General features: G+C 42.0%; 1 protein-coding gene across 4 annotated transcripts; it reads left to right on the top strand.

The window, feature by feature from the left end:
• Positions 1-382: 382 nt before the first annotated feature.
• LOC105480863 (nucleophosmin 1) lies at positions 383-22,248 on the top strand. Of its 4 annotated transcripts, none has more exons than XM_011740057.3 (11): positions 383-563; positions 2,614-2,693; positions 3,875-3,994; positions 4,600-4,693; positions 5,609-5,715; positions 5,813-5,877; positions 13,760-13,817; positions 14,453-14,539; positions 16,067-16,168; positions 18,453-18,527; positions 21,876-22,248. In XM_011740057.3, exons 1-11 carry the CDS (start codon positions 506-508, stop codon positions 21,912-21,914), a joined length of 885 nt encoding a protein of 294 aa, XP_011738359.1. In that variant the 5' UTR covers positions 383-505; the 3' UTR covers positions 21,915-22,248. The 4 variants fall into 4 exon arrangements, with proteins under 4 accessions (XP_011738359.1, XP_070954194.1, XP_070954196.1 ...); XM_071098094.1 differs by lacking the exon at positions 383-563 and adding an exon at positions 1,451-1,753; XM_071098093.1 differs by lacking the exon at positions 14,453-14,539 and having other exon boundaries at positions 384-563.
• Positions 22,249-23,362: the final 1,114 nt, after the last annotated feature.

Below are 23,362 nucleotides of genomic sequence, written 5' to 3'. Positions count from 1 at the left end.
GCCAGCTAACAACCCGCCATATCTAACACAGCTAAGAGCTGCCGACGCCATTTTGCAGGGTGGGCTACGCAGACTCTTGGCGGGAGGCCGGAGCGCTTGAGCGGGAGAGGACGTGGAAGTGTTGGAGGTGGGGAGCGCGCGTTACGACTGGAAAGCACGCGTGCGCACAGGCGACAGCGGCGGAGGGGTGGGGCCAGTGTACGAGTGCGCGTGCTCGGTGGGAGCCCGCGGAGTACCTGGAAGGAGGTGGGGGGCGAGGTAGAAAGGAGTGTGGTTGAAGAGCGCTTGCGCAGGAGGGCTACGGTACGGGGGTGGGAAGGCTCCGGAGCACGCGCGCGGAGGCGGGACTTGAGAAGCGCTCGCGAGATCTTCAGGGGCTATATATAAGCGCGGGGAGCTTGCGTCCTTTCCCTGGTGTGATTCCGTCCTGCGCGGCTGTTCTCCGGAGCAGCGTTGGTTTATCTCCGTCCGCCTTCTCTCCCACCTAAGTGCGTGCCGCCACCTGATGGAAGATTCGATGGACATGGACATGAGCCCCCTGAGGCCCCAGAACTATCTTTTCGGTAACTGCAGGGGGGAGCTGGAGCGAGGCCGAGCGGGGCCTGGTGGCGGTGAAGGTGGGGGTGAGGGGAGGGAATCCGGCTGCAGCAGGGTCTGGTGGAGACCGCCAGACCGGCTGGAGGCCTGAGCGGGTGGGAAGAGCTACCCGAGCCCTGGACCTGGTGGGATTGGAGCCGCGGGGGGAGCCGGAGGCGTGAAGGGGGAGGAGACGAGCGGCCTGAAGCGCCTGGAGCGTGAGCAGTCCGAGGCCCAGGGCCTGAGGTGTAGCGGAACTGGCCGCCTGGAAGTTCGGCCGTTGCCGGGGATACGCCGCGGAGCCCCAGGCGTGGTTTATTTTCTAACGGAGTTCGTTCGTAGGCTTCTGATCCCAGGCCCCGGGTTGGTGGTCCCGGAGGCTGGGTTTACCGGGAAGCATGGGCCTGCTTGTTGGAGAGGGAAGATGCACAGCCTGGCGTTGTTCTGACCTCAGAGTCTGGAGCTGCCGGACCCAGATTTCACTCGCGTGCTTCGGCCAGTTACTGGGGGAGGGGAGGCGCGGCACGGCGTGAGGAGGCCGCAACCGCTGGGAGCACGTGGTTGCCACGTGGTTGGGGGAGGGAGGGGGGTGTGGGCACTACATCCGGGGCTCACCAGCAAGTTGCTACTCCAGATCAAGGGATGCTGTGGCTCAGTTGAAGTGGGAAATGTTAAGAGGCTGGTAACACTAGGATTCTGGAGGCCTTTGTTTAGTGCTTACAGCATCTACTGTGATGGCAGCTCTTTTTTTTTGAGCCCCTTTTCTGTCTCACTGCAGTAGCTGGAGCTAGCCCCACTTTGCAGATGACGGCACTGGTGCCCAGAGATTAACTCACTTAACGAAGGTTGTACTTATAGGCAAAGAGGCTAAAACTAAACCAAGACCCTTGACTCGTAGCTGCTGCTTCGTGAATATTAATGAGGCTTCGTTTTAGGGGGACGTCCTTGCATGCCGTCATTTGTGCAGCATTGACCAAACCGCTTATTTAAATACAAGAAACACGTAGAGTGTTCGATTTGAGTCAGATCAAGACCTAAAACTATTCGCAGAATTTTGGGACCACCACCCCCTTCGACTTGCGGTAGCCCTGCCCCAAAAAGGAGAGTCCCACTTGGGTTTTTAATGTCAGTAGGTTTAATTACAGAAGCCTAATCTTTGTACTATTCAGACTTTGAAGTAAGTGCGAATCCTACCGTGAATTTTATCTTGTTCATTATCCGTGCTGAGATTTGTTAATTAAACCTCTTCACATTTAAGCATGTATATGTATTGGTAACAGTTAGATGGTAGTTAAATGGAATTATTTAAAATTTTTATTCTGACAGTATTTTAAAGAATTTTGCCCATGCATGGATGGAGTGGCAGTAGACACATGTATTTAAAACATTAAGGCTTTAATTCCTAGCTGTTTTGGATAACTGAGAATTCTGATAAATTTATATCAGTACTTTTTGATAACTGTTGGAAACAACCCTCCTTGTCTTAAACATAGTTTCTGAATATAGTTTCAGGCGTATGTCACTTTCTGTTGCTTTAAAGAGTAGAGTGTTGACCCCTGTAGCAAGCTTTGGTTCTTTTACCTTTGTCGTTTTTCTTTTGTAATAGTAAGCTATTCATGTTTGTAACCGTTCTCATTTCGAACTTTCCATTTGGGAATTTAGGTGGGTAAATCAGCTGTTTTAAATAGTGGGAAACTTAACATTGGACATTACATTTGGTTTCAGGTAATTGTTTTAGGTTCAGATTTACTAAACCGTTGAGCTCGTTTCTGTATGCAGAATAACAGTGCCTATCAGCGTAGTTAGAGATGAAATATGGTATGAGGAGAAAATAGAATTGTAGACTTCTATGGGTGTTACTTGTTTGTAGAGGTTTCTGTTCAAGAAATCTAGGAATTGATCATTCTGCTTTGCCCTCTGGTAGCTAAAATTGTGAAAAACTAGTTCAAAAGTTAGACCTGACCTTTTTGGTTACCCACACTTAAGTTTCAGTGTTATTTTTCTCCTTGTTAGAGTTGCTTTTTTCTTCATTTACAGGTTGTGAACTAAAGGCCGACAAAGATTATCACTTTAAGGTGGATAATGATGAAAATGAGCACCAGTTATCTTTAAGAACGGTACTTAAACTTTCAAAATAAACTACTTAACCCTACTTGATTTCAGCCTTTTAGTTTCTATTCATGTGGCTTGAGACTTTTCCTTTGCTGATTGCTTATAAAATACTACTTCTTACACCTGGGTATTGTGTGTACCTCACTGTCTGTACATCTTTGATGAAGAACTTGGCATCTATACTCATTTGGTAACCATGTAAAATCCAGTCACATCGTTAAACTTGCCTTATTTTCTTCAGTTGGATTATAAAGCCCTTGTAAAAGGCATCAATAATCTTACATGTCTACCAGAGACTAGCTTTTCTCTCAACTTAGAAGTTGCTCAATAAATAAGTTAGGTGATCTATATTGTGTGTATGCATATTTATGCATTTCTTAAATTTTCTGAATATGAGAAATTGATTTGCCAAGATCACAAAACCTGAGGATAACATTGCACAGATTTGTTTTCTGAGGTAACAGTGATAGGTTTATACTTGTATTTTTAAAAAATCATAGTCATGTACCTCATTGCAACTGTTGGGTCAACAGATGGATCATACAACGGTGGTCACATAAGATTATTATACCCTATTTTTAATGTACCTTTCCTGTTTTTGTTTTTGTTTTCCTTTGGAGACAGTCTTCCTCTGTCACCCAGGCTGGAGTGCAGTGACGTAATCTTAGTTCAGTGCAACCTCTTGATTTCCGAGTTCAAGTGATTTCCTGCCTCAGCCTCCCAAGTAGCTGGGATTACAGGCATGTGCCACCATGCCTGGCTAATTTTTGTGTTTTTAGTAGAGACGGGGTTTTACCATGTTGTCCAGGCTGGTCTCACTCCTGACCTCATGATCTACCTCAGCCTCCCTAAGTGCTGTGGGATTACAGGCATGAGCCACCACCGCCCTTTCCTATGCTTAGATGCACAAATACTTACTATTGTATTTCAGATGCTTACAGTATTCAGTACAGTAACATACTGTACAGGTTTGTAGCCTAGGTGTGTGTAGTAGGCTATACCATCTAGGTTTGTTAGTATAAGCACATTCTTATGATTGTACCAAGATGAAATTGTCTAACAACACATTTCTCAGAACCTAGCCCTGTGGTTAAGTGACGCATGGCTGCATATAACATTTAGTGGTGGGGGGGGTGTAAAATAGGTGGAACTCAAAGTTGAAGTGGTTTGTTTTTTTTGTTCACAGGTCAGTTTAGGGGCTGGTGCAAAGGATGAATTGCACATTGTTGAAGCAGAGGCAATGAATTACGAAGGCAGTCCAATTAAAGTAACACTGGCAACTTTGAAAATGTCTGTGCAGCCAACGGTAAGGGCACTTGTATACTTTGGATGTTGTGCCAAGGTTTAATTCTGTTTTAAGGTAGGTTTGGTGTCATTTCGTTGTGCCAAAGAGATAGAAAGTGGTTCTTTATCTTCTGTCACTGGAGTTCAATGGTCAGCTCTTGAACATGGGGGTTTCTGCTGCTAGTTTATCAGAGGTGGAAAAAAGGTTCACTGGTTTGTGGTTTTTTTTTTTTTTTTTTTTTTTTTGAGATGGAGTCTCGCTGTGTTGCCCGGGCTGGAGTGCAGTGGCCGGATCTCAGCTCACTGCAAGCTCCGCCTCCTGGGTTTTTACGCCATTCTCCTGCCTCAGCCTCCTGAGTAGCTGGGACTACAGGCGCCCGCCACCTCGCCCAGCTAGTTTTTTGTATTTTTAGTAGAGACGGGGTTTCACCGTGTTAGCCAGGGTGGTCTCGATCTCCTGACCTCGTGATCCGCCAGTCTCGGCCTCCCAAAGTGCTGGGATTACAGGGTTGAGCCACCGCGCCCGACCAGGTTCACTGGTTTGTTGATTTGGCTTATGTGTTTGCTTGTAATGTTTATTGTACATTTTCTTCATATGTTTAGTGATTAAAAATTTCTTCCTTCTAGGTTTCCCTTGGGGGCTTTGAAATAACACCACCAGTGGTCTTAAGGTTGAAGTGTGGTTCAGGGCCAGTGCATATTAGTGGACAGCACTTAGTAGGTATGTTATTTTTATGTATTATACTACTTAGTTTATTCTCTTTAATGCAGTTGCTTGGTTCCCAGTTTGGACTTAAAGCATGGGTATAGTACTACTGTCTTTAAAATAGATTCCAGTGTGAGTCTAGAAATTTATAATTGGAGAGGACAAATAAATTTTTGGAGTGGGGGGACAAAATCTTGATCTGTCACCCAGGGTAGAGTACAGTGGCACGATCTTGGCTCACTGGAACCTCTCTCTCCGGGATTCAAGGGATCCTCCTGTCTCAGCCTCCCCAGTAGCTGGGACCACAGGCGTGTGCCACCAAGCCTAGTTGTGTTTTATAGTTTTAGTAGAGAAGGGGTTTCGTGAAGTTGGCCAGCCTGATCTTAAACTCCTGGCCTTAACGTGTTCTGCACGCCCTGGCCTCTCAAAGTGCTAGTACTACATGTGTCAGCCACTGTGCCTGGCCTAAAATTTTTTTTTAATAAAGACAGTCTCATTCTAAGGCTGGAGTGCAGTGATCGTAGCTTGTTACAGCCTTGAACTACTGGGTTCACATCAGCCTCTGGACTAGCTAGAACTACAGGCACCCTCCACCACGCCTGGCTAATTTTTTTTGTATATGTGCAGATGGAGTCTCACTGTGTTGCCCAGATTGGTCTCTTGGCTTCAAGTGGTCCACCTTGGCCTCCCCAAAGTGAGATTACAGGCATGAGCCACCCTGCTCAGGCTTCTTGCATTTAAAACCTGGCAGTGAACGTTAGGCCTCAGAATACCTTTGTTAAAAAGTTCCTTTTCCCATTTGCTCTTTTTTTAAAAAAATAGAATAGGAATCTCAGTTTTTAGAATATTTACTGTATGCTATCAGTGTTCTTTTTTTTTCTGATTTCTTTGCTGCTTGAGTTTTATAATGTCTAATAAATTGTATTTTAGCTGTGGAGGAAGATGCAGAGTCAGAAGATGAAGAGGAGGAGGATGTGAAACTCTTAAGTATATCTGGAAAGCGGTCTGCCCCTGGAGGTGGTAGCAAGGTTCCACAGGTAGAGATGGCAATTTTATTATAGGTTTTGTATTACAGATTTTAGTTTGGTGATAGAACAGCTCTTGTTCATGAGTATGTGCCTTTTCTTTTAAAAGAAAAAAGTAAAACTTGCTGCTGATGAAGATGATGATGATGATGAAGAAGATGATGATGATGAAGAGTAAGTATGATCTTAGAAATTTGATACACTTCTGAAATCTTAACAGAGAAAAAGGAATTTGACATTGTTATATGCATGAGGATTTTATGAAAGTCATTTATGAAAAGCCATCCTGTGTAATAGTTTATAATAAAAGGGCAAGTGGTCATCTGTTGTCAGTTTAAGTTAAATGAGCTGAATTGAAAGGATATTGGGTCATGAGCCTTTACAGTGCTGTGACTTGTGACTCTTCAGAAGGGTAGGCTATAGCATTTGCAAAGTTTGATTATGTCCCTTTGTTTTAAAGATTTAGTGGATGTTATACCCATCAAGCCTGGTATGTATTATGGTGAAGTTAATTAGATTGGGTTGAAAGAAAATCTGACTAAAGGCCGGGCGCGGTGGCTCAAGCCTGTAATCCCAGCACTTTGGGAGGCCGAGACGGGCGGATCACGAGGTCAGGAGATCGAGACCATCCTGGCTAACACGGTGAAACCCCGTCTCTACTAAAAATACAAAAAAAATTAGCCGGGCGAGGTGGCGGGTGCCTGTACTCCCAGCTACCCGGGAGGCTGAGGCAGGAGAATGGCGTGAACCCGGGAGGCGGGGCTTGCAGTGAGCTGAGATCCAGCCACTGCACTCCAGCCTGGGCAACAGAGCCAGACTCCGTCTCAAAAAAAAAAAAAAAAAGAAAGAAAAGAAAATCTGACTAAATAGCTCTATATTCATTTTACAAATTGTTACTGAAGGTTTGTTATTCCCCAAAAGGATTTTGGCTTGTGCTTTTATGTAGATACTTAATGGACAAAAATAAGATCCTAAAAGGGATATTAAGATTTTTCTTGGGATTTAAAATATGATTGGAAACATTAATTTTTTTTTATATTAAACTGGATCAAACTTGGTATAAACAGTTACATGCACACTGGTATAAAGTACTGTTTATAATTGGTCTTATGTGTGCAAGTATCAGTAATACATTAAATACTTGGCTCTCAGCTTTGTTCTTCAGTTCTGAGATTGGTCCATATGCATTTATGGAAAACACATTAAATAAAATATAAAAACGTGCACTCTAAAAGAGAACATGCATGAATGATCAAATTGGGAGTTTAGGTTTTAAACTGGTGGTTCTTCAAAATCTTTGAGCATTGACTATGAAGGCAGAAAATAGGAAAAAGGCTGAAAGAGCTGAAAGCTTAAAAAGTCAAATTTGACCAGGCGCAGTGGTTCACACCTGTAATCCCAATACCCAGCCGAGATGGGAGGATCTCTTAGGGCCAGGAGTTTGAGGCCAGCCTGGTCAACACAGCAAGACCCAATCTCAAAAGAAAAATAAAAACTCAAAGTACTTGCATGTCAGACTTCCATAAATGAAGTCAAACTTAAGGCAGTATTTGTCACTGTTTTTCTTTCTTTTTTTTTTTTTTTTGAGACGGAGTCTCGCTCTGTCGCCCAGGCTGGAGTGCAGTGGCGCTATCTCGGCTCACTGCAAGCTCCGCCTCCCGGGTTTACGCCATTCTCCTGCCTCAGCCTCCCGAGTAGCTGGGACTACAGGCGCCCGCCACCTCGCCCGGCTAATTTTTTTGTATTTTTAGTAGAGACGGGGTTTCATTGTGTTAGCCAGGATGGTCTCGATCTCCTGACCTCGTGATCCGCCCGTCTCGGCCTCCCAAAGTGCTGGGATTACAGGCTTGAGCCACCGCGCCCGGCCTGTCACTGTTTTTCTTCTTTTTTTTTTTTTGAGATGAAGTCTCCCTACTGTTGCCCAGGTTGGAGTGCAGTGGCGCCATCTCGGCTCACCGCAACCTCTGCCTCCTGAGTTCAAACGATTGTCCTGCCTTAGCCTCCCGAGTAGCTGGGACTACAGGTGCGCCACCATGCCCTGCTAATTTTTGTATTTAGTAGAGACAGGATTTCAATATGTTGGTCAGGCTGGTCTTGAACTCCTGAGCTCATAATCTAGCTGCCTCGGCCTCCCAAAGTGCTGGGATTGCAGACGTGAGCCAGTGCACCCAGTCAGATTTTTATATTTTTAATAGAAGACGGGGTTTTGCCATGTTGGCCAGGCTAGTCTCAAACTCCTGACCTCAGATGATCCGGTCACCTCATCCTCCCAAAGTGCTGGGATTACAGATGTGAGCCACTGCGCCCGGCCACTTTTTCTTGAGATGGTGTTTTACCATGCTACTCAGACTGGAGTTGAATTCCTGGGCACAAGCTGTTCTCCCATCTTAGCCTACAAAGCAGGTGCATAACCAAGCCCTGCTTGTTAATCACTTTTAAGAATATTTGTCATTAGTAAGAATTGAAATACATCCCAAGAGAAGAATGGGAAATGGGCTAAAAACACAAATGAGAAATAGGGATGGTATGGTTTGGATTGATTTAGTCCGATTTTGAGTTACCTTTGCACAAGTTTATAAAATAAGTATTTAATAGCATTCACCAAGGCTCAGGGACAAGCAATCACTTCCAGAAAGACTTTGGAGTAGGACCTGATGGTGGTCTTGATCCTGTTGGGGTTTTGGAAGATTTCCTTTTTTAAAAATGGATATAGTTAGGCTAGGCGTGGTGGCTCATGCCTGTAATTCCAGCACTTTGGGAGGCTGAGGTGGGTGGATGACTTGAGCTCAGGACTTCAAGACCAGCCTGGCCAACATGGTAAAACCCAGCATCTACTAAAAATACAAAAATTAGCTGGGCGTGGTGGTGCCCACCTGTTGGTCCCAGTTACTTAGGAGGCCGAGTCAGGAGAAGCGCTTGAACTTGGAAGGTGGAGGTTGCAGCAAGCCAAGAACATGCCACCGCATTCCATCCCGGGCAACAGAGGGAGACTCCCATCTCAAAAAAATGAATGTAAATTCATGATGTAACCACAATGTAATAATTTTTCTTTGTCTTGGTGTTGATAGGAATGAGAAGTGTAGATAATAATCAAGTTCCAAATCAGTACCCATGTTTTTTGTTTGTTTGTTTGTTTGTTTGTTTTTTAAGTCTCACTCTTGTTTCCCAGGCTGGAGTGCAATGGCGTGATCTCTGCTTACTGCAACCTTCGCCTCCTGGGTTCAAGCAATTCTCCTGCCTTGGCCTCCCGAGTAGCTGGGATTACAGGCACCTGCCACCATGCCCGGCTAATTTTTGTATTTTTAGTAGAGATGGGGTTTCACCATGTTGGCCAATCTGGTCTCGGACTCCTGACCTCAGGTGATCCTCCCGCCTCGGCCTCCCAAAGTACTGGGATTACAGGCGTGAGCCACCGTGCCCTGCTGCAAGTTTTCATATAAGTTGAAGAAAGCATACTAAGGTCTAGGCATAGTGGTAAAGGATGCCTTGAGGCAAACAAATCTTAATAGAAACTTCAGTGGTGAGATGGCAAGGGCCCAGCATATAGTTAGATGACAATGAAAATGCAAAGAGGTGCAGGAAGGTTTGTTATAGTCACTTAGAAATCTAACCCTTTAAACAGATAAAAAGGGAAATCAGTGATCCCGTTTTGAGGATGGAAAGGGGATAGTGTGGGCTTAGTTGACTCTTGATTTAAGCAAGAAAAGCTAGATAATGTGCATAGTGCTGATGTATCCTATGTGTAGATGTATGTAGTATCTTGATAATATGTGACACTTAAATGTCTTTTTTAATTTATTGGGGAATTTCTTAATAAGTAAAGCTGGATTTTTTCTTTTTTCATTTTTTTCTTTTTCTTTCGAGATAATCTCTGTCGCCCCACCTGAAGTGCATTGTTGGCCAGGCTGGAATGTAACTTCTGCCTCTGGGTTCAAGTGATTCTCCTGCCTCAGCCTCCCAAGTAGCTGGCATTACAGGCATACGCCAGCATGGCCAAACTAATTTTTTGTATTTTTAGTAGAGATGGTATTTCACCATGTTGGTCAGGCTAGTCTTGAACTCCTGACCTCAGGTGATCTGCCCACCCCAGCCTCCCAGAGTGCTGAGATTACAGGTGTGAGCCACCACGCCCTGCCAGTAAAGCTGTTTTGATAGTAGTTTTGATAGCTGTTTTGATAGTAGTTTAATAGACTTGTTTTAACGAATAAGAAAAAACGTTTAAGAAAAGCATTCTCATCTTGTTTGTAGCACAGGGGAGGCACCTGCAGGGATTGGGTTCTAATGCCAGAAACTTGTAATGACAAAATCACTGTTAAAAAGCACTTTAAAGGCTATTCGTGGCAACTTTTTTAAGTTATGATACTTTTTCTAAATACAGAAATTATTTCTTCAGTATTGGAAAGATAGGTGTTTCTTACATGAAGTTGCCGTATTGGGATTTAGAGGCCAGTATGTTCAGTTTTTTGAATTAAACGTGAACCACTTAGTATTTGCTGATACAGACTTCTGCCTGACTTGCCCTCTAATGACTTGATTGGATTACTCCCCTCCATTATTTACCTATTTAACGTGTAGAGTTTACACCTGTAATCCCAGCACTTTAGGAGGTCGAGGTGGGTGGATCACCTGAGGTCAGGAGTTCAAGACCAGCCTGGCCAATATGGTGAAACCCCATCCCTACTAACATACAAAGAGCTGGGTGTAATGGTCGGTACCTGCAATCCCAGCTACTACTGAGGGTGAGGCAGAATAATTGCTTGAACCCGGGAGGCGGAGGTTGCAGTGAGCCGAGATCACACCATTGCACTCCAGATTGGGCAATAAGAGTAAAACTCAAAAAAGAAAAAAATAGTGTACAGTTCAGTGGTTTTAGTGTGCTTAGTTGTGTAGCCATCACCACAATCAATTTTAGAACATTTCATCACCTCAATGAGAAATCGTCCTCTATAGGTATTACCCCTCATGCTCCTCAGCTCTAGTCAGCCACAAATGAACTTTGTAGGTTTCCTGTCCCTCATATGTTGCATGAATGGACTTCTGTGACTGTTTTCCTAGCACAGTGTTTTCAAGTTTCGTTCATGTGAAAGCATTATCAGTACTCCATTTATTTTTATGGTTGAATACATTGTATGGGTATATTATTTGGTTATGCGTCAGTTGGTGAGCATTTGGGTTGCTTCTACTTGTTGACTGCTATGAACGCTTGTGGACATGTCATTTTTTTTGGGTGTACACCTAAAGCAGAGTGGCTGACCCATTGTATTCCCACTAGCAGTGTTTGGGGCTTCTGATTTCACTACACCCTCACTTGCCATTATCTGACTCTCTAATCCTGGTGGTATGAAGTGCTAGTTGTGGGTTTGATTGCATTTCAGACCTATGGACTATTATAGTCTTTATTAGAGCATCTTTTCATGTATTCATTGGCCATATATCTTTGGAGAGATTTCTTTACCCATTTAAAAAATCCAGTTACTTCTCTTTGTCTTTACTGAGCTGTAAGAATTTTTTTTTTTCCTATGATTTTTGTATTTTTAGTAGGAGAAGGGGTTTCACTGTGTTGGCCAGGCTGTTGTTAAATGCCTGTCTTCAGTGATCCACCTCCCTCTGCCTCCCAAACTGCTGGGATTACAGCTGTGAGCCACTGTGCCCTGGCAAGAATTCTGTTTTTTAGACAAGTCTCTTTCTGTTGCCCAGGCTTGAGTGCAATGATGTGATCTTGGCTCTTGCTCACTGCAACCTCCTCCTCCCTTGTTCAAGCAGTTCCCCTGCTGCTTCCAAGGATTACAGGCATCCCCCGATCCCTTCCATGCCCGGCTAATTTTCTGTATTTTTAATAGAGACTGGGTTTCACCATGTTGGCCAGGCTGGTCTTGAACTCCTGATTTCAGGCCTGTCTCGGCCTCCCACAAGTGCTGGGATTACAGGCGTTGAGCCACTGCACCGGACCTAAGAATTCTTTATACATTCTGCAAACAAGCACCTTATCAGACGCATGATTTGCAGATTATCTTCCACTATTCTGTGAATTGTCATTTAACTTTCATGATGGTGGCCTTTGACCCAAGTTTAAAATTTTTATGTCTGATTTCTTTTGTTGCTTGTGCCTTTGGTGTCAATCCTAAGAAATCATTGCTAAATTCAAAGTTGTGAAAATTTACCCCCTTAATTCTGAGTTTTGTCCTGTAGCTTTATTTAGCGCTTTGTTCCATTTTGAGTAAATATCTGTGTATGGTGTGAATGGAGGGGTCCAAATATAGACTTTGGGGTGTAGATGAGCAGTTTCCCCAAATGATTTGTTCAAAAACTTTTTTCCCCATTGAAGGATCTTGGCAACCTTTAAAAGAGTCACTTACGGCCCGGTACGGTGGCTCACGCCTGTAATCCCGGCACTTTGAGAGTCCCAGGCAGGTGGATCACGACCAGGAGATAGAGACTATCCTGGCCAATATGGTGAAACCCTGTCTCTACTAAAAATACAAATTTTAGCTGGGCATGGTAGCTTGTGTCTGTAGTACCACCTACTCAGGAGGCTGAGGCTGGAGAATTCGCTTGAACCTGGGGGGCAAAGGTTGTAGTGATTAGAGATTGCGCCACTGTACTCCAGCCTGTGACAGAGTGAGATTCCATCTCAAAAAACAAAAAAAAAAATCACTTACTATAAATATACGTATTTATTTATGGTCTGTTTGTTGATGTATGTGTCTATCCTTAACAGGTAAGAACAGTTACAACACTGTTCCTTTGCAGTTTTTTTTTTTTTTTTTTTTTTTTTTAAAATAAGTCTCACTCTGTCATCCAGGCTGGAAGCACAATGGTGCGATCTTGGCTTACTGCAACCTCCGCCTCCCGGGTCTTCCTGCTTCAGCTTCCTAAGTAGCTGGGATTACAGGTGCCCGCCACCACTCCTGGATAATTTTTGTATTTTTAGTAGAGACTGGGTTTCTCCCTGTTGGCTAGGCTGGTCTCAAAACTCCTGACCTCAGGTGATCCAGCTGCCTCGGCCTCCTAAAAAGTATTGGGATTACAAGCATCAGCCATGGTGCCTTGACCCCTTCGTAGGTCTTATAGCTGATTTTTTGAAATCAAGTGTGAGTTCTCTAGCTTTGTTCCTTTCAAGATTGCATTTGGCCTCTTTGGGTCCCTTAAGTGTCTTTTTTTGTTTTTGTTTTTTGAGATAGGGTCTTGCTCTGTCACCCAGGCTGGAGTGCAGTGGCAGAATTACACAGTTACAGTCTCAAGTAGATCCTTCTGCCTTAGCTTTTCAAGTAGCTGGGACTACAGGCACACACAACCACGTCTGCTAATTACATTTTTTTTTTTTGTAGAGAGGGTTCTCATGTTGCCTAGGCTGGTCTCGAACTCAAATGAGATCCTCCCACCTCAGCCTCCCAAAGTGTTAGGATTATAGTTGTGACACACTGCCGACTCTTGGGTTTATATATAAATTTTAGGATCTATTTCTACAGAGAAACCAGCTTGGGGAGTCTTCTAAGGATTGTATTTAACCTGTTGTGTATTTGGGGAGTGTTGCCATCTTGGCAATATCTGAACATGGAATGTTTCTATTTAGGTCTTTAATTTTTTTTTTTTTTAACACAAATTCACTCTATTTGAGTGTACAGTTTAACTGTACATTACTTAAATATACATATATTATACATTGGCATAGTGTATATTCATGCAAAACTACTTATTGAGCAGCTTTGTTTCCCACCCCCTAGTGATCACAATTATACCTTCCATTTCTTTTGAGTTTGACTACTTTTGGATACTTAATGAATAGAATCATACAGTGTTTTTTTTGTGGGTGGCTTATTTTACTTTGTTCAAGGTTCAGTCATATAGCATGCAAGAGGATTTTCATCGTGTGTGCGTAAACATTTTCATTATTCAGCCATTTAACAGTTGGGTTGCTTTCATCTCTTGGCTGTTGTGAACAATGAATGCTTCGATTAACACGGTGCACAAATAATCACGTCAAGGTCCTGCTTTCAATTCTTGTGTCTACTCCCAAATTTTGAAAGTGCTTAATGTCTTGATGTTTCATTTGTAGTGATGATGATGATGATTTTGATGATGAGGAAGCTGAAGAAAAAGCACCAGTGAAGAAAGTGAGTAGATACAATGCTACAAGGTTGTTAAACTAACAATAGAAATAGTAATTTTTTAGTGCTATTTGCTTGTTTTGTAGTTGAGGGAAGCTGGTGTGGGAGATCATCTCATACTGAAAATTAGTTCTGAGGAGGACTACAGAAGACTTATAGTGGGGAATGGTCTGTTTTCTTTATCCATGTAGCCCTCCACCCAATTTGTTAGTCTTGTGTAACCTTTTATTCAAGTGGTTGCTGCTTTTTCTTTTCTTTTTTTCTTTTTTTTTTTGAGACGGAGTCTGTCACCCAGACTGGAGTACAGTGGCGCAATCTCGGCTCACTGCAACCTCTGCCTCCCGGGTTGAAGCGATTCTCCTGCCTCAGCCTCCTGAGTAGCTGGAATTACAGACTCAGGCCACCACACCCAGCTAATTTTTGCATTTTTAGTAGAGATGGAGTTTCACCATGTTGGCCAGGCAGGTCTTGAACTCCTGACCTCATGATCTACTTGCCTCGGCCTCCCAAAGTCCTGGGATTACAGGCGTGAGCCACTGCGCCCAGCCTGTGATTGCTGCTTTTCTTACATGGCTTGGACAGTACTGTTTGCACTGTTGCTGGGGTCAGGGACAGTGATTAAGATAAATTTCTAATTGCAGTCTATACGAGATACTCCAGCCAAAAATGCACAAAAGTCAAATCAGAATGGAAAAGACTCAAAACCATCATCAACACCAAGATCAAAAGTAAGTGGTTACATTTACATATGGGTCTCATTGATATAGTCGGGGAAAAAAGATTCTACTGTTGTGGAAGAATCTAGTGTGTCTGAAATTTCATAGGCCTTTATAGAACCCCTGTAATTGCTGTTTTAAAGTTTAAATCAGCTTGCTGCAGCCGGGCGCAGTGGCTTACTCCTGTAATCCCAGCACTTTGGGAGGGAGGCTAAGGTTGGTGGGATCACCTGAGGTCAGGAGTTTGAGACTAGCCTGGCCAACATCGTGAAACCCCGTCCTTACTAAAAACACAAAAATTAGCCAGGCATGGTGGTATGTTCCTGTAATTCCACCTACTCAGGAGGCGGAGGTTGCAGTGATTGTACCACTGCACTCCAGCTTGGGCGAAAGAGTCAGACTCTGCCTCCAAAAAAAAAAAAAAAATCAGCTTGTTATGTGTTATAGGTACACACAGACAAACATACTAAGTAATGTGCTGCTGGGGTTCCATGGCGGGGGGAACCAATAGACTTTTTTGAGAGAGACGGACCCTCGCTTTGTCAGTGAGTCTGGGTTAGAGCTGCATGATCTCGGCTTGCTGCAACTTTCACTTCCCGGGTTCAAGCGATTCTCCTCCCTCAGCTTCTCAAGTAGCTAGGACTACACGTGTGTGCCACCAGGCCCAGCTTATTTTTGTATTTTTGAGTAGAGGTGGGGTTTCACTATATACGTTGGCCAGGCTGGTCTTGAACTCCTGACTGCAGGTGATCTGCCCTCCTGGGCCTCCCAGAGTGCTGAGATTATAGGCGTGAGCCACCACGCCTGGCTTGAATTTTTTATGATTGTGAAGTCAATAGTTGTTTCCTGTAAGGAATCTTTGTTGAAAAGTATACCTGCATAGAGTAGAGATTCTCAACCTTGGCTGCATATTAGATTGAAGTAGAACATTTAGGGCCAGACAGGGTGTGATGGTCTCCTTTCTGGCCTTACCCCCTTCTCTGCAGAAAATGGAATTTAAAGGAGAAAAACTTTAAAAGAACCCAACACTGTGCACTGCTTATGGAGATTATCATGAAATTGGTCTGGGGTGGGCCCCAGGCATCAGACTGCAATGACTTTCTTGCTTTATTCTTAGGGATCTTCTGATTTCATTTTTTGAACTGAGTATTGTGCATTAAAAAGCGAACTCCCAAGTTACTCTTTTTTTTTTTTTTTTTTTTAAAAAAAAAAAGACGGGTGTCCTACTCTTGCCCAGTTGGGAGTACAGTGGTATGATCATAGCTCTCTCTACAGCCTCCAGCTGCTGGGCTCAAGCAATCTTCCCGCTTTAGCCTCCTGAGTAGCTGGGATTACAGGCATGCACCACCATGCCTAGCTAATCTTACAAGAAAGATTTTTAAGAACAAAATTGTATGGTGTGAATTTATTGATAATTCCAGTTGTATAATTAGCTTTATAAGGGAGTTTTGTAAGACTGAGGAAATCCAGATAGAATGGGTTTTAAATTAGGAGTTGTATTTATTCTTATGACCTTTTGGAAGTTCATTTCCTTTTCAGGGACAAGAATCCTTCAAAAAACAGGAAAAAACTCCTAAAACACCAAAAGGACCTAGTTCTGTAGAAGACATTAAAGCAAAAATGCAAGCAAGTATAGAAAAAGTGAGTAAAGTTATTTTAAAAAAAACTTTCTCCCTGCTCAAATTGCATGTGTCTAGTTTGCGTAGACTTGAATGTTTCTTGTTTTTGTTTTGGTTTAATGTACTTGCCCTGTTCGTGGTATGAATTTTTTTAAAAATGAATTATAAAACATTTATAATCGTGTCTATGGTGATTTGCATATGCAAAATTAAATATGCCTTATTTTCCATTATAAAAGGAATGTAGTGCACTGGTTGCAAGATAACATTCTGACCTTCCATGTTAAAATAGATCAGTGAGAACCCTTGACCTATTCTGGTTGTAAGATATGCTAGAGAACCAACAGAGGGCGTATGAGACTTCATTAAAATTGCAAACAGCTGGAAAAGTAGACTGGTTGGTTGGTATTATAGTTAAATATTCATGATTGACCCTAGTCAGAAGTAATTTTCAGCAGATTGAGACATTTCTGTTTGCCCTTTACACCAAGTTGTCACCAGTTAAATACATGTAGTAATAGATTTTGTGAATGACTAATAGGTTTAAATCTAGTTTCCTTTTGTCTTAAATAATGGAAATGTGGGAAGACGATTAGGTCTCTTGTCTGATTGACTTGAGTAGGATATGAAATAAATGGTTTAAATGCCTTGGAAGCACGTTTGAGAGAAGCTTTAATTCAATGAACAATACTTTTAGACTGCAATTATTGAGAACAAATGTGGGGTGGTAAGGAAAAATTGCCAACTCATTTCCCCATGTTTTTCCTGTGCTCTATAGATTTTTTGTTGGCTTGTGTAGATTTCCTTGTACAGTGATAAGTCCACTGGAAAAAAAATTTTAGAACTGGAACATATTTCTTGTTTTAGTCACACTGGAAACCCTTTAGCCTTCCTGCTTATCAGATTTTTGTCCCTTGGATACAATGCTAAAATGACATATTTTAGATTCCCCTCCCCTCCATTTTAATATGGTCCTATCTCCTTGGTTTAATTGCAGGCGCATTGAACAGCCCTGGGCACTACATGTAAATTAAACCCAAAGATGGGGAGAAAGGAAAAGGAGAGACAAATATAGTCCATACTGAGTGTCATCAACAATCCAGACTGAAGTCTTCTATTTTAATCTCAATCCCCTTTTCTGATTTGCCACCCATGCCTCTTCAGGCTGGAAACAATCTCACTCTTGGTTCCCTAAAGCACTTTTCTTCTGACTGCTGTGATTCAGTGAACCTTGCCCTTTGCTTTCTATTACTTGTGCATTTGCCTCACCTCTGACAATGTTTTAAATCGCCTTTGTATCTCCTTAGCTGCTCAATAAATATTTGAATGAATCAATTAAGAATGTATGTGACAATAATTTTGAAATGGAAATTGAGGTTTATTTTACTAGGTTATTGGAGGCAGTTAAGTTTCTTAATGCTATACTTGATTCTGCCAAGGTCCCTTGGACATTTGAAAACCTTTTCAATCTTTTAAAAATGCATAAAAGATACTTAGAGGGAAAGGTATTAAATTTAATAAAAACAGATATATTCAGTGCTTTAAGGTAATTCCAAAGTAGTGATAAATAAACATTTCAAGATATTTGCAATAGTAATGTTTTGAAATTTTGGTGACAAAAAGTTACAGGTATCGCCAACACTGTTGTAGTTTCTTGCCTATATCCATAATTTGAAGGAAATGGTAAGAGTGATTAGTGAAGTGTAATTACTGTAATTTCTCCCCCATTGTAGTTTCTTGCATATATCCGTAATTTGAAGGAAATGGTAAGAGTGATTAGTGAAATGTAATTACTGTAATTTTTTCCCCATTCAACTTTATGTATCTTTAACTGATGACCAGATCATTGTTGTTCTGAACTGGTTTGTGATCAACAAGTGTTTTGTGGGGTTTTGTTTTTTTAAACAACAGTTTGGGTCACTTGACATGGTTCTCCAAAGGAGTGTTACAGGTTGTGTTTGGTTCTGGGTGATAAAACCGGCTTGTTAGATAATACAGATAAGCAACCGAGTTGCCATGTCATGTTTGTCTGTAGAATCTCAAGTGTAGCTTTTATTTTATGTTCCTAGAGAGGTCGTCTGGGAAGATTTGACCCTTTGGCAAATCTGTTTGAATAGAGATACTAGCCATGCTGCCCAATAGGGCTTTCTGGCCCTGAAAAAGACATTGAGTATTCTTGGAAAGTTGAAGGGAAAAGGAGTAAACTGCTCTATGTAGTAGCATTGCAGATTATTGAGGAATTTTCTAAAGGTATCTCTCTCAGTGTATTTCTCTACTTACCTGTAATAATGCTTTTGTCTCAATAGGGTGGTTCTCTTCCCAAAGTGGAAGCCAAGTTCATCAATTATGTGAAGAATTGCTTCCGGATGACTGACCAAGAGGTAACTGAATTTTCTGGGGACAAGATGAAGTCCAAGTTTTTCGTGATTTATTATGATTCTGCCTTTAAGTGTTGGCTCTTTTTAAAAAGTTCCTAGCCACAGATAATTCATTTAATGAAATAATCTGAAAATTCATGTATTTAATGAAATACATGAAGAATACAGTTGGCAGTCTGAGACGATAACTTTAGTATATTTTTTCCAAATTTCCTATAGTTGGCAAATTATTTCTTGGTTATTGAGTTCAGTTTTACTTTTTTGGTACTATTTTGGCTAAGGAAATTGCTGTGGTTTTCCTTGTTGCTCCATTTGGCGGCTTGGGGCAGTCTGGTCTTTGCTTTTTTGGGAGTTGGTAGAGATCTTTTTTTTTTTTTTTTCCATAGATCTTATGGGAAATACATTTTGCCAAAATCATCCTAACGTGAAACCTGGAAGCAAGACACTAAATTGTGACTACTACTAGATATATAAGCTTGAGTTTAGCTGTTAGATTTTACAATTAGTACGAAAGTCTTCGTCAACATACAGTTTATGCATTTATTTTTGCTCTTATTTACAGTTGACTTTTTTTTTTTTTTTTTTGAGACGGAGTCTCGCTGTGTCTCCCAGGCTGGAGTGCAGTGGCGTGATCTCGGCTCACTGCAAGCTCCGCCTCCCGGGTTCACGCCATTCTCCCGCCTCAGCCTCCCAAGTAGCTGAGACTACAGGCGCCCGCCACCACGCCCGGCTAGTTTTTTGTATTTTTAGTAGAGACGGGGTTTCACCATGTTAGCCAGGATAGTCTCGATCTCCTGACCTCGTGATCCACCCGCCTCGGCCTCCCAAAGTGCTGGGATTACAGGCTTGAGCCACCGCGCCCGGCCTTACAGTTGACTTATAAGTGTAAGGAAAATGTAAAAGTGGTTAAATAGGGACGTTAGGTAGGTATCGTGTAGAGAACCGATGGCTGCATTTAATGGTTTTTAGGTTTCTTGTAGTCAGCTTTTTTCAGAAAATTTGGCAATTAGCTGGTTTTTTTCTGCCATAATATTTAGCAGGTCAGTTATTTTAATTGCACCTTAATTTTTAGTTTTTGGGTTTGTAAAACCCTGATTTGGTTAATTTTGAGCTTTGCTAAAGTTGCAGTGATGGGCTTTAAGATGATCAGATTCAGTCTTTTGGTTGCTATTCTGTTTTTTCTCTACATTTGAATCCCAAAGTTTAAAGTGTGAGTTTTGGGAGTTTATTTGGCATACTAAACATTGATTGAGCATAAGTTATTTTGAAACTTTATGCAACAGGTTATTTTGAAGCATTATGCAACAGGTTATTTAATATTGAAAATAGTGGAAAGTCAGACATAAATAACCAATATGTACTAACAAGTAAGCATAAGAGATGCATTTCTTCAAGTACAGCCAAGGAAAGTGATAATTTAATGATTAAGTTGCAGTGGTCGTCTGTACTTTATAACAACGGCTTGTAGCTACAAAGTTTTGTAGCTATTAAATTACTGAACCAGCACTTCTACCAGAAGTTTTTTTTTTTTTTTTTTTTTTTTTTTTTTTTTTTTTGAGACAGAGTCTTGCTCTGTCGCCCAGGCTGGGGTGCAGTGGCCGGATCTCAGCTCACTGCAAGCTCCGCCTCCCGGGTTTAGACCATTCTCCTGCCTCAGCCTCCCGGGTAGCTGGGACTACAGGCGCCCGCCACCTTGCCCGGCTAGTTTTTTGTATTTTTTAGTAGAGACGGGGTTTCACCGTGTTAGCCAGGATGGTCTCAATCTCCTGACCTCGTGATCCGCCCGTCTCGGCCTCCCAAAGTGCTGGGATTACAGGCTTGAGCCACCGCGCCCGGCTCTACCAGAAGTATTTTGTTTTTAAAAGTATTTTTGCCCAGGTTGGTCTTGAACTCCTGGCCTCAAGCAGTCCTCCCAAGTTGGCCTCCCAAAGTGCTAGGATTACAGGCACGAGCCACCTTGCCCAGCCTACCAGAAGTATTATCTTGCTCTAGAATTGAAAGTATTCTCGTGTCAGAATGAAATTTCTGCAATAAATAGTAAATGTTAAATAACTTGAATTACTATTAGAGATTATCAAAACTAAATGCTTCCCGTCTTTGACATAGAGATGCAAGATGCAAGCAGTGACAATGTATATTTGTTTGAACCTGATGATGAGAAGATCTTTGGCTGGGCGTGGTAGTTCATGCCTATAATCCCAGCACTTTGGGAAGCAGCATGGCAAAACTCCGTCTCTACTAAAAATAATAAATTTAGCTGGGCATGGTGGCGTGTACCTGTAATCCCACCCACTCAAGAGGCTGAGGCAGGAGGATCGCTTGAACCTGGGAGGCAGAGGTTGCAGTGAGTGCCACTGCACTCCATCCTGGGTGGCAGAGTGAGAGTCCATCTCAACAAAAAAAGATTTCTATGATATTTAATATTGGCATTCAGTATTCAGTTATCTTGTACCTGAGAACCCATTGGCTGTGAAACAGTGACAGCTGAGAGAATCCTGTCATCTCATTTTCTAGTTCTTGGTGAACTTCTGGATTTTTATTCAGAACCACTTTGCCATGTTGGCCAGGCTGGTATTGAACTCCTGACCTCAGGTGATCCACCATCTCGGCCTCCTGAAGTGCTGGGATTACAGGCGTGAGCCACCATGTCTGGCCAGCTGTTTTTTGTTTGCTTTTTGTTTTTGGGTTTGCTTTGGTCACCCATCTGTAGTGTGATCTTGGCTCACTGCAACCTCTGCCTCTTGGGCTCAGGCAACCCTCCCTCCTCAGCCTCCTGAGTAGCTGGGCCTCATGTAGTTGCACACCACCATGCCCAGCTAATTTTTGCGTTTTTAGTAGACAGGGTTTCACCATGTTGCCAAGGCTGGTCTCGAATTCCTGAGCTGAAGTGATCTGCCCACCTCAGTCTCCCAAAGTGTAGGGATTACAGGCGTGAGCCACCATGCCTAGCTTCAGCAGATAGTTTTTTCTAAATGTACACATGCACAGGCAATTCAGAATACGTTTCTGGTGTTTAACTTTATTTGCTAAATCTGGCCAACTCTAAAGCTGATCTCAGGGAAGATGAAGTTGGAAGTAACATTGGCCAAATGGGTCTCTGGTCTTTTTATTTCCTTAAGTAAATAAACTATTAAATATTAGTATATTCATATTATTTTTATGACTGATTAAAGTATTAGGAATTAAATTATATCTGAGTATAAATTTTCTTGGAGTCATTTCTTTATCTAGAGTTAACCTATTTGGTGGTAGAATGAAAAATAGATGTTGAACTATGCAAAGAGGCATTTAATTTATTGATGTCTGTGAAGTGTTGTGGTTCCTTAACCACATTTTTTTTTTTTTTTCCAGGCTATTCAAGATCTCTGGCAGTGGAGGAAGTCTCTTTAAGAAAATAGTTTAAACAATTTGTTAAAAATTTTCCGTCTTATTTCATTTCTGTAACAGTTGATATCTGGCTGTCCTTTTTATAATGCAGAGTGAGAACTTTCCCTACCGTGTTTGATAAATGTTGTCCAGGTTCCATTGCCAAGAATGTGTTGTCCAAAATGCCTGTTTAGTTTTTAAAGATGGAACTCCACCCTTTGCTTGGTTTTAAGTATGTATGGAATGTTATGATAGGACATAGTAGTAGCGGTGGTCAGACATGGAAATGGTGGGGAGACAAAAATATACATGTGAAATAAAACTCAGTATTTTAATAAAGTAGCACGGTTTCTATTGACTTATTTAACTGCTTTATACTTTGTCAAGGAAATAATTTACGTAGTTAGGAATGGCAAATAGTATTATAAAATTCTATGAGAATGTCCCTGCCCCTCCCCTTCAATAGTTCACTGGAGCTAACCACTTTTTCATCATAAGGATTTAGTGCTGTGTTCCCACCTCCTGATGATAGTTAACAATTATTATAACTATGCAACATGTTTCCAAATGTTCCATTAGACTTCCTATCCGCCTATTCTAGCCTCACTCACAGAAAATCTGACATGTTAAAACAGCTTAAAAGCAGCCTTTCAACCTGTATTCTTGTTTTTTTTCCCCTAGGCTGGAGTGCAGTGGCACAGTCTCAGCTCACTGCAGCTTCCGCTTCTTGGGTTCAAGCAAGTCTCCTGCCTCAGCCTCCCAGGTAGCTGGGATTACAGGTGTGAACCACCAGCCCGGCTAATTTTTGTATTTTTAGTAGAGATGGTGTTTCACCATGTTGGCCAGGCTGGTATTGAACTCCTGACCTCAAGTGATCTGCCCACCTCAGCTTCCTAAAGTGCTAGGATTATAGGTGTGAGCAACCGCACCTGACCTCAACCTGGATTCCTTGTCTGAATCAAAGCAATTATTTCAGTGACTATTTGCTGAAGTTGCCTAATAGTACTTCTTACAGATGTATAGGAGAAAAATTATCACATAGATATGAGGATATTCGGGGACTAATTAGCACCTTTATATGTTCTACCTTAAGCTGATTACACATGATCTGAGTTGGATATACTGATTTCATTTCTATTGTTTTGCTGTGGTATATACTCTAGTAGTTTGAGCAGATGAGGGAATGTTCTCCAGTTCTGTGCCGTTTTCCTTGGGAGATTTTCATCTCCCACTTCTATCCATTCTTAGACTTGTTTGATTGTCTTGGATAGTTTTTCTCATTCCTTTTTGTTTAAACTCGGGAAAGAGACTTTTATTTTGTCTTTCAAATTTTTGTGTTGATTTTAATATACCAACTGCTTGCTGCTTTGGGTGTGTATCTGAAATCTAAAAACATCACTCAGCATTTTATTTATTCCAACATTTTGAAGTGGTCTTGAATTTTTTTCCTTTCTTGTTTTGAGATCTATTGT

The sequence above is a fragment of the Macaca nemestrina genome, chromosome 6, assembly GCF_043159975.1.
Source record: "Macaca nemestrina isolate mMacNem1 chromosome 6, mMacNem.hap1, whole genome shotgun sequence".
NCBI classification, from domain to species: Eukaryota; Metazoa; Chordata; class Mammalia; order Primates; family Cercopithecidae; genus Macaca; species Macaca nemestrina.
The sequence above is the reverse complement of the archived record's forward strand: the minus strand, read 5'-3'. Positions and strand labels throughout refer to the sequence as shown.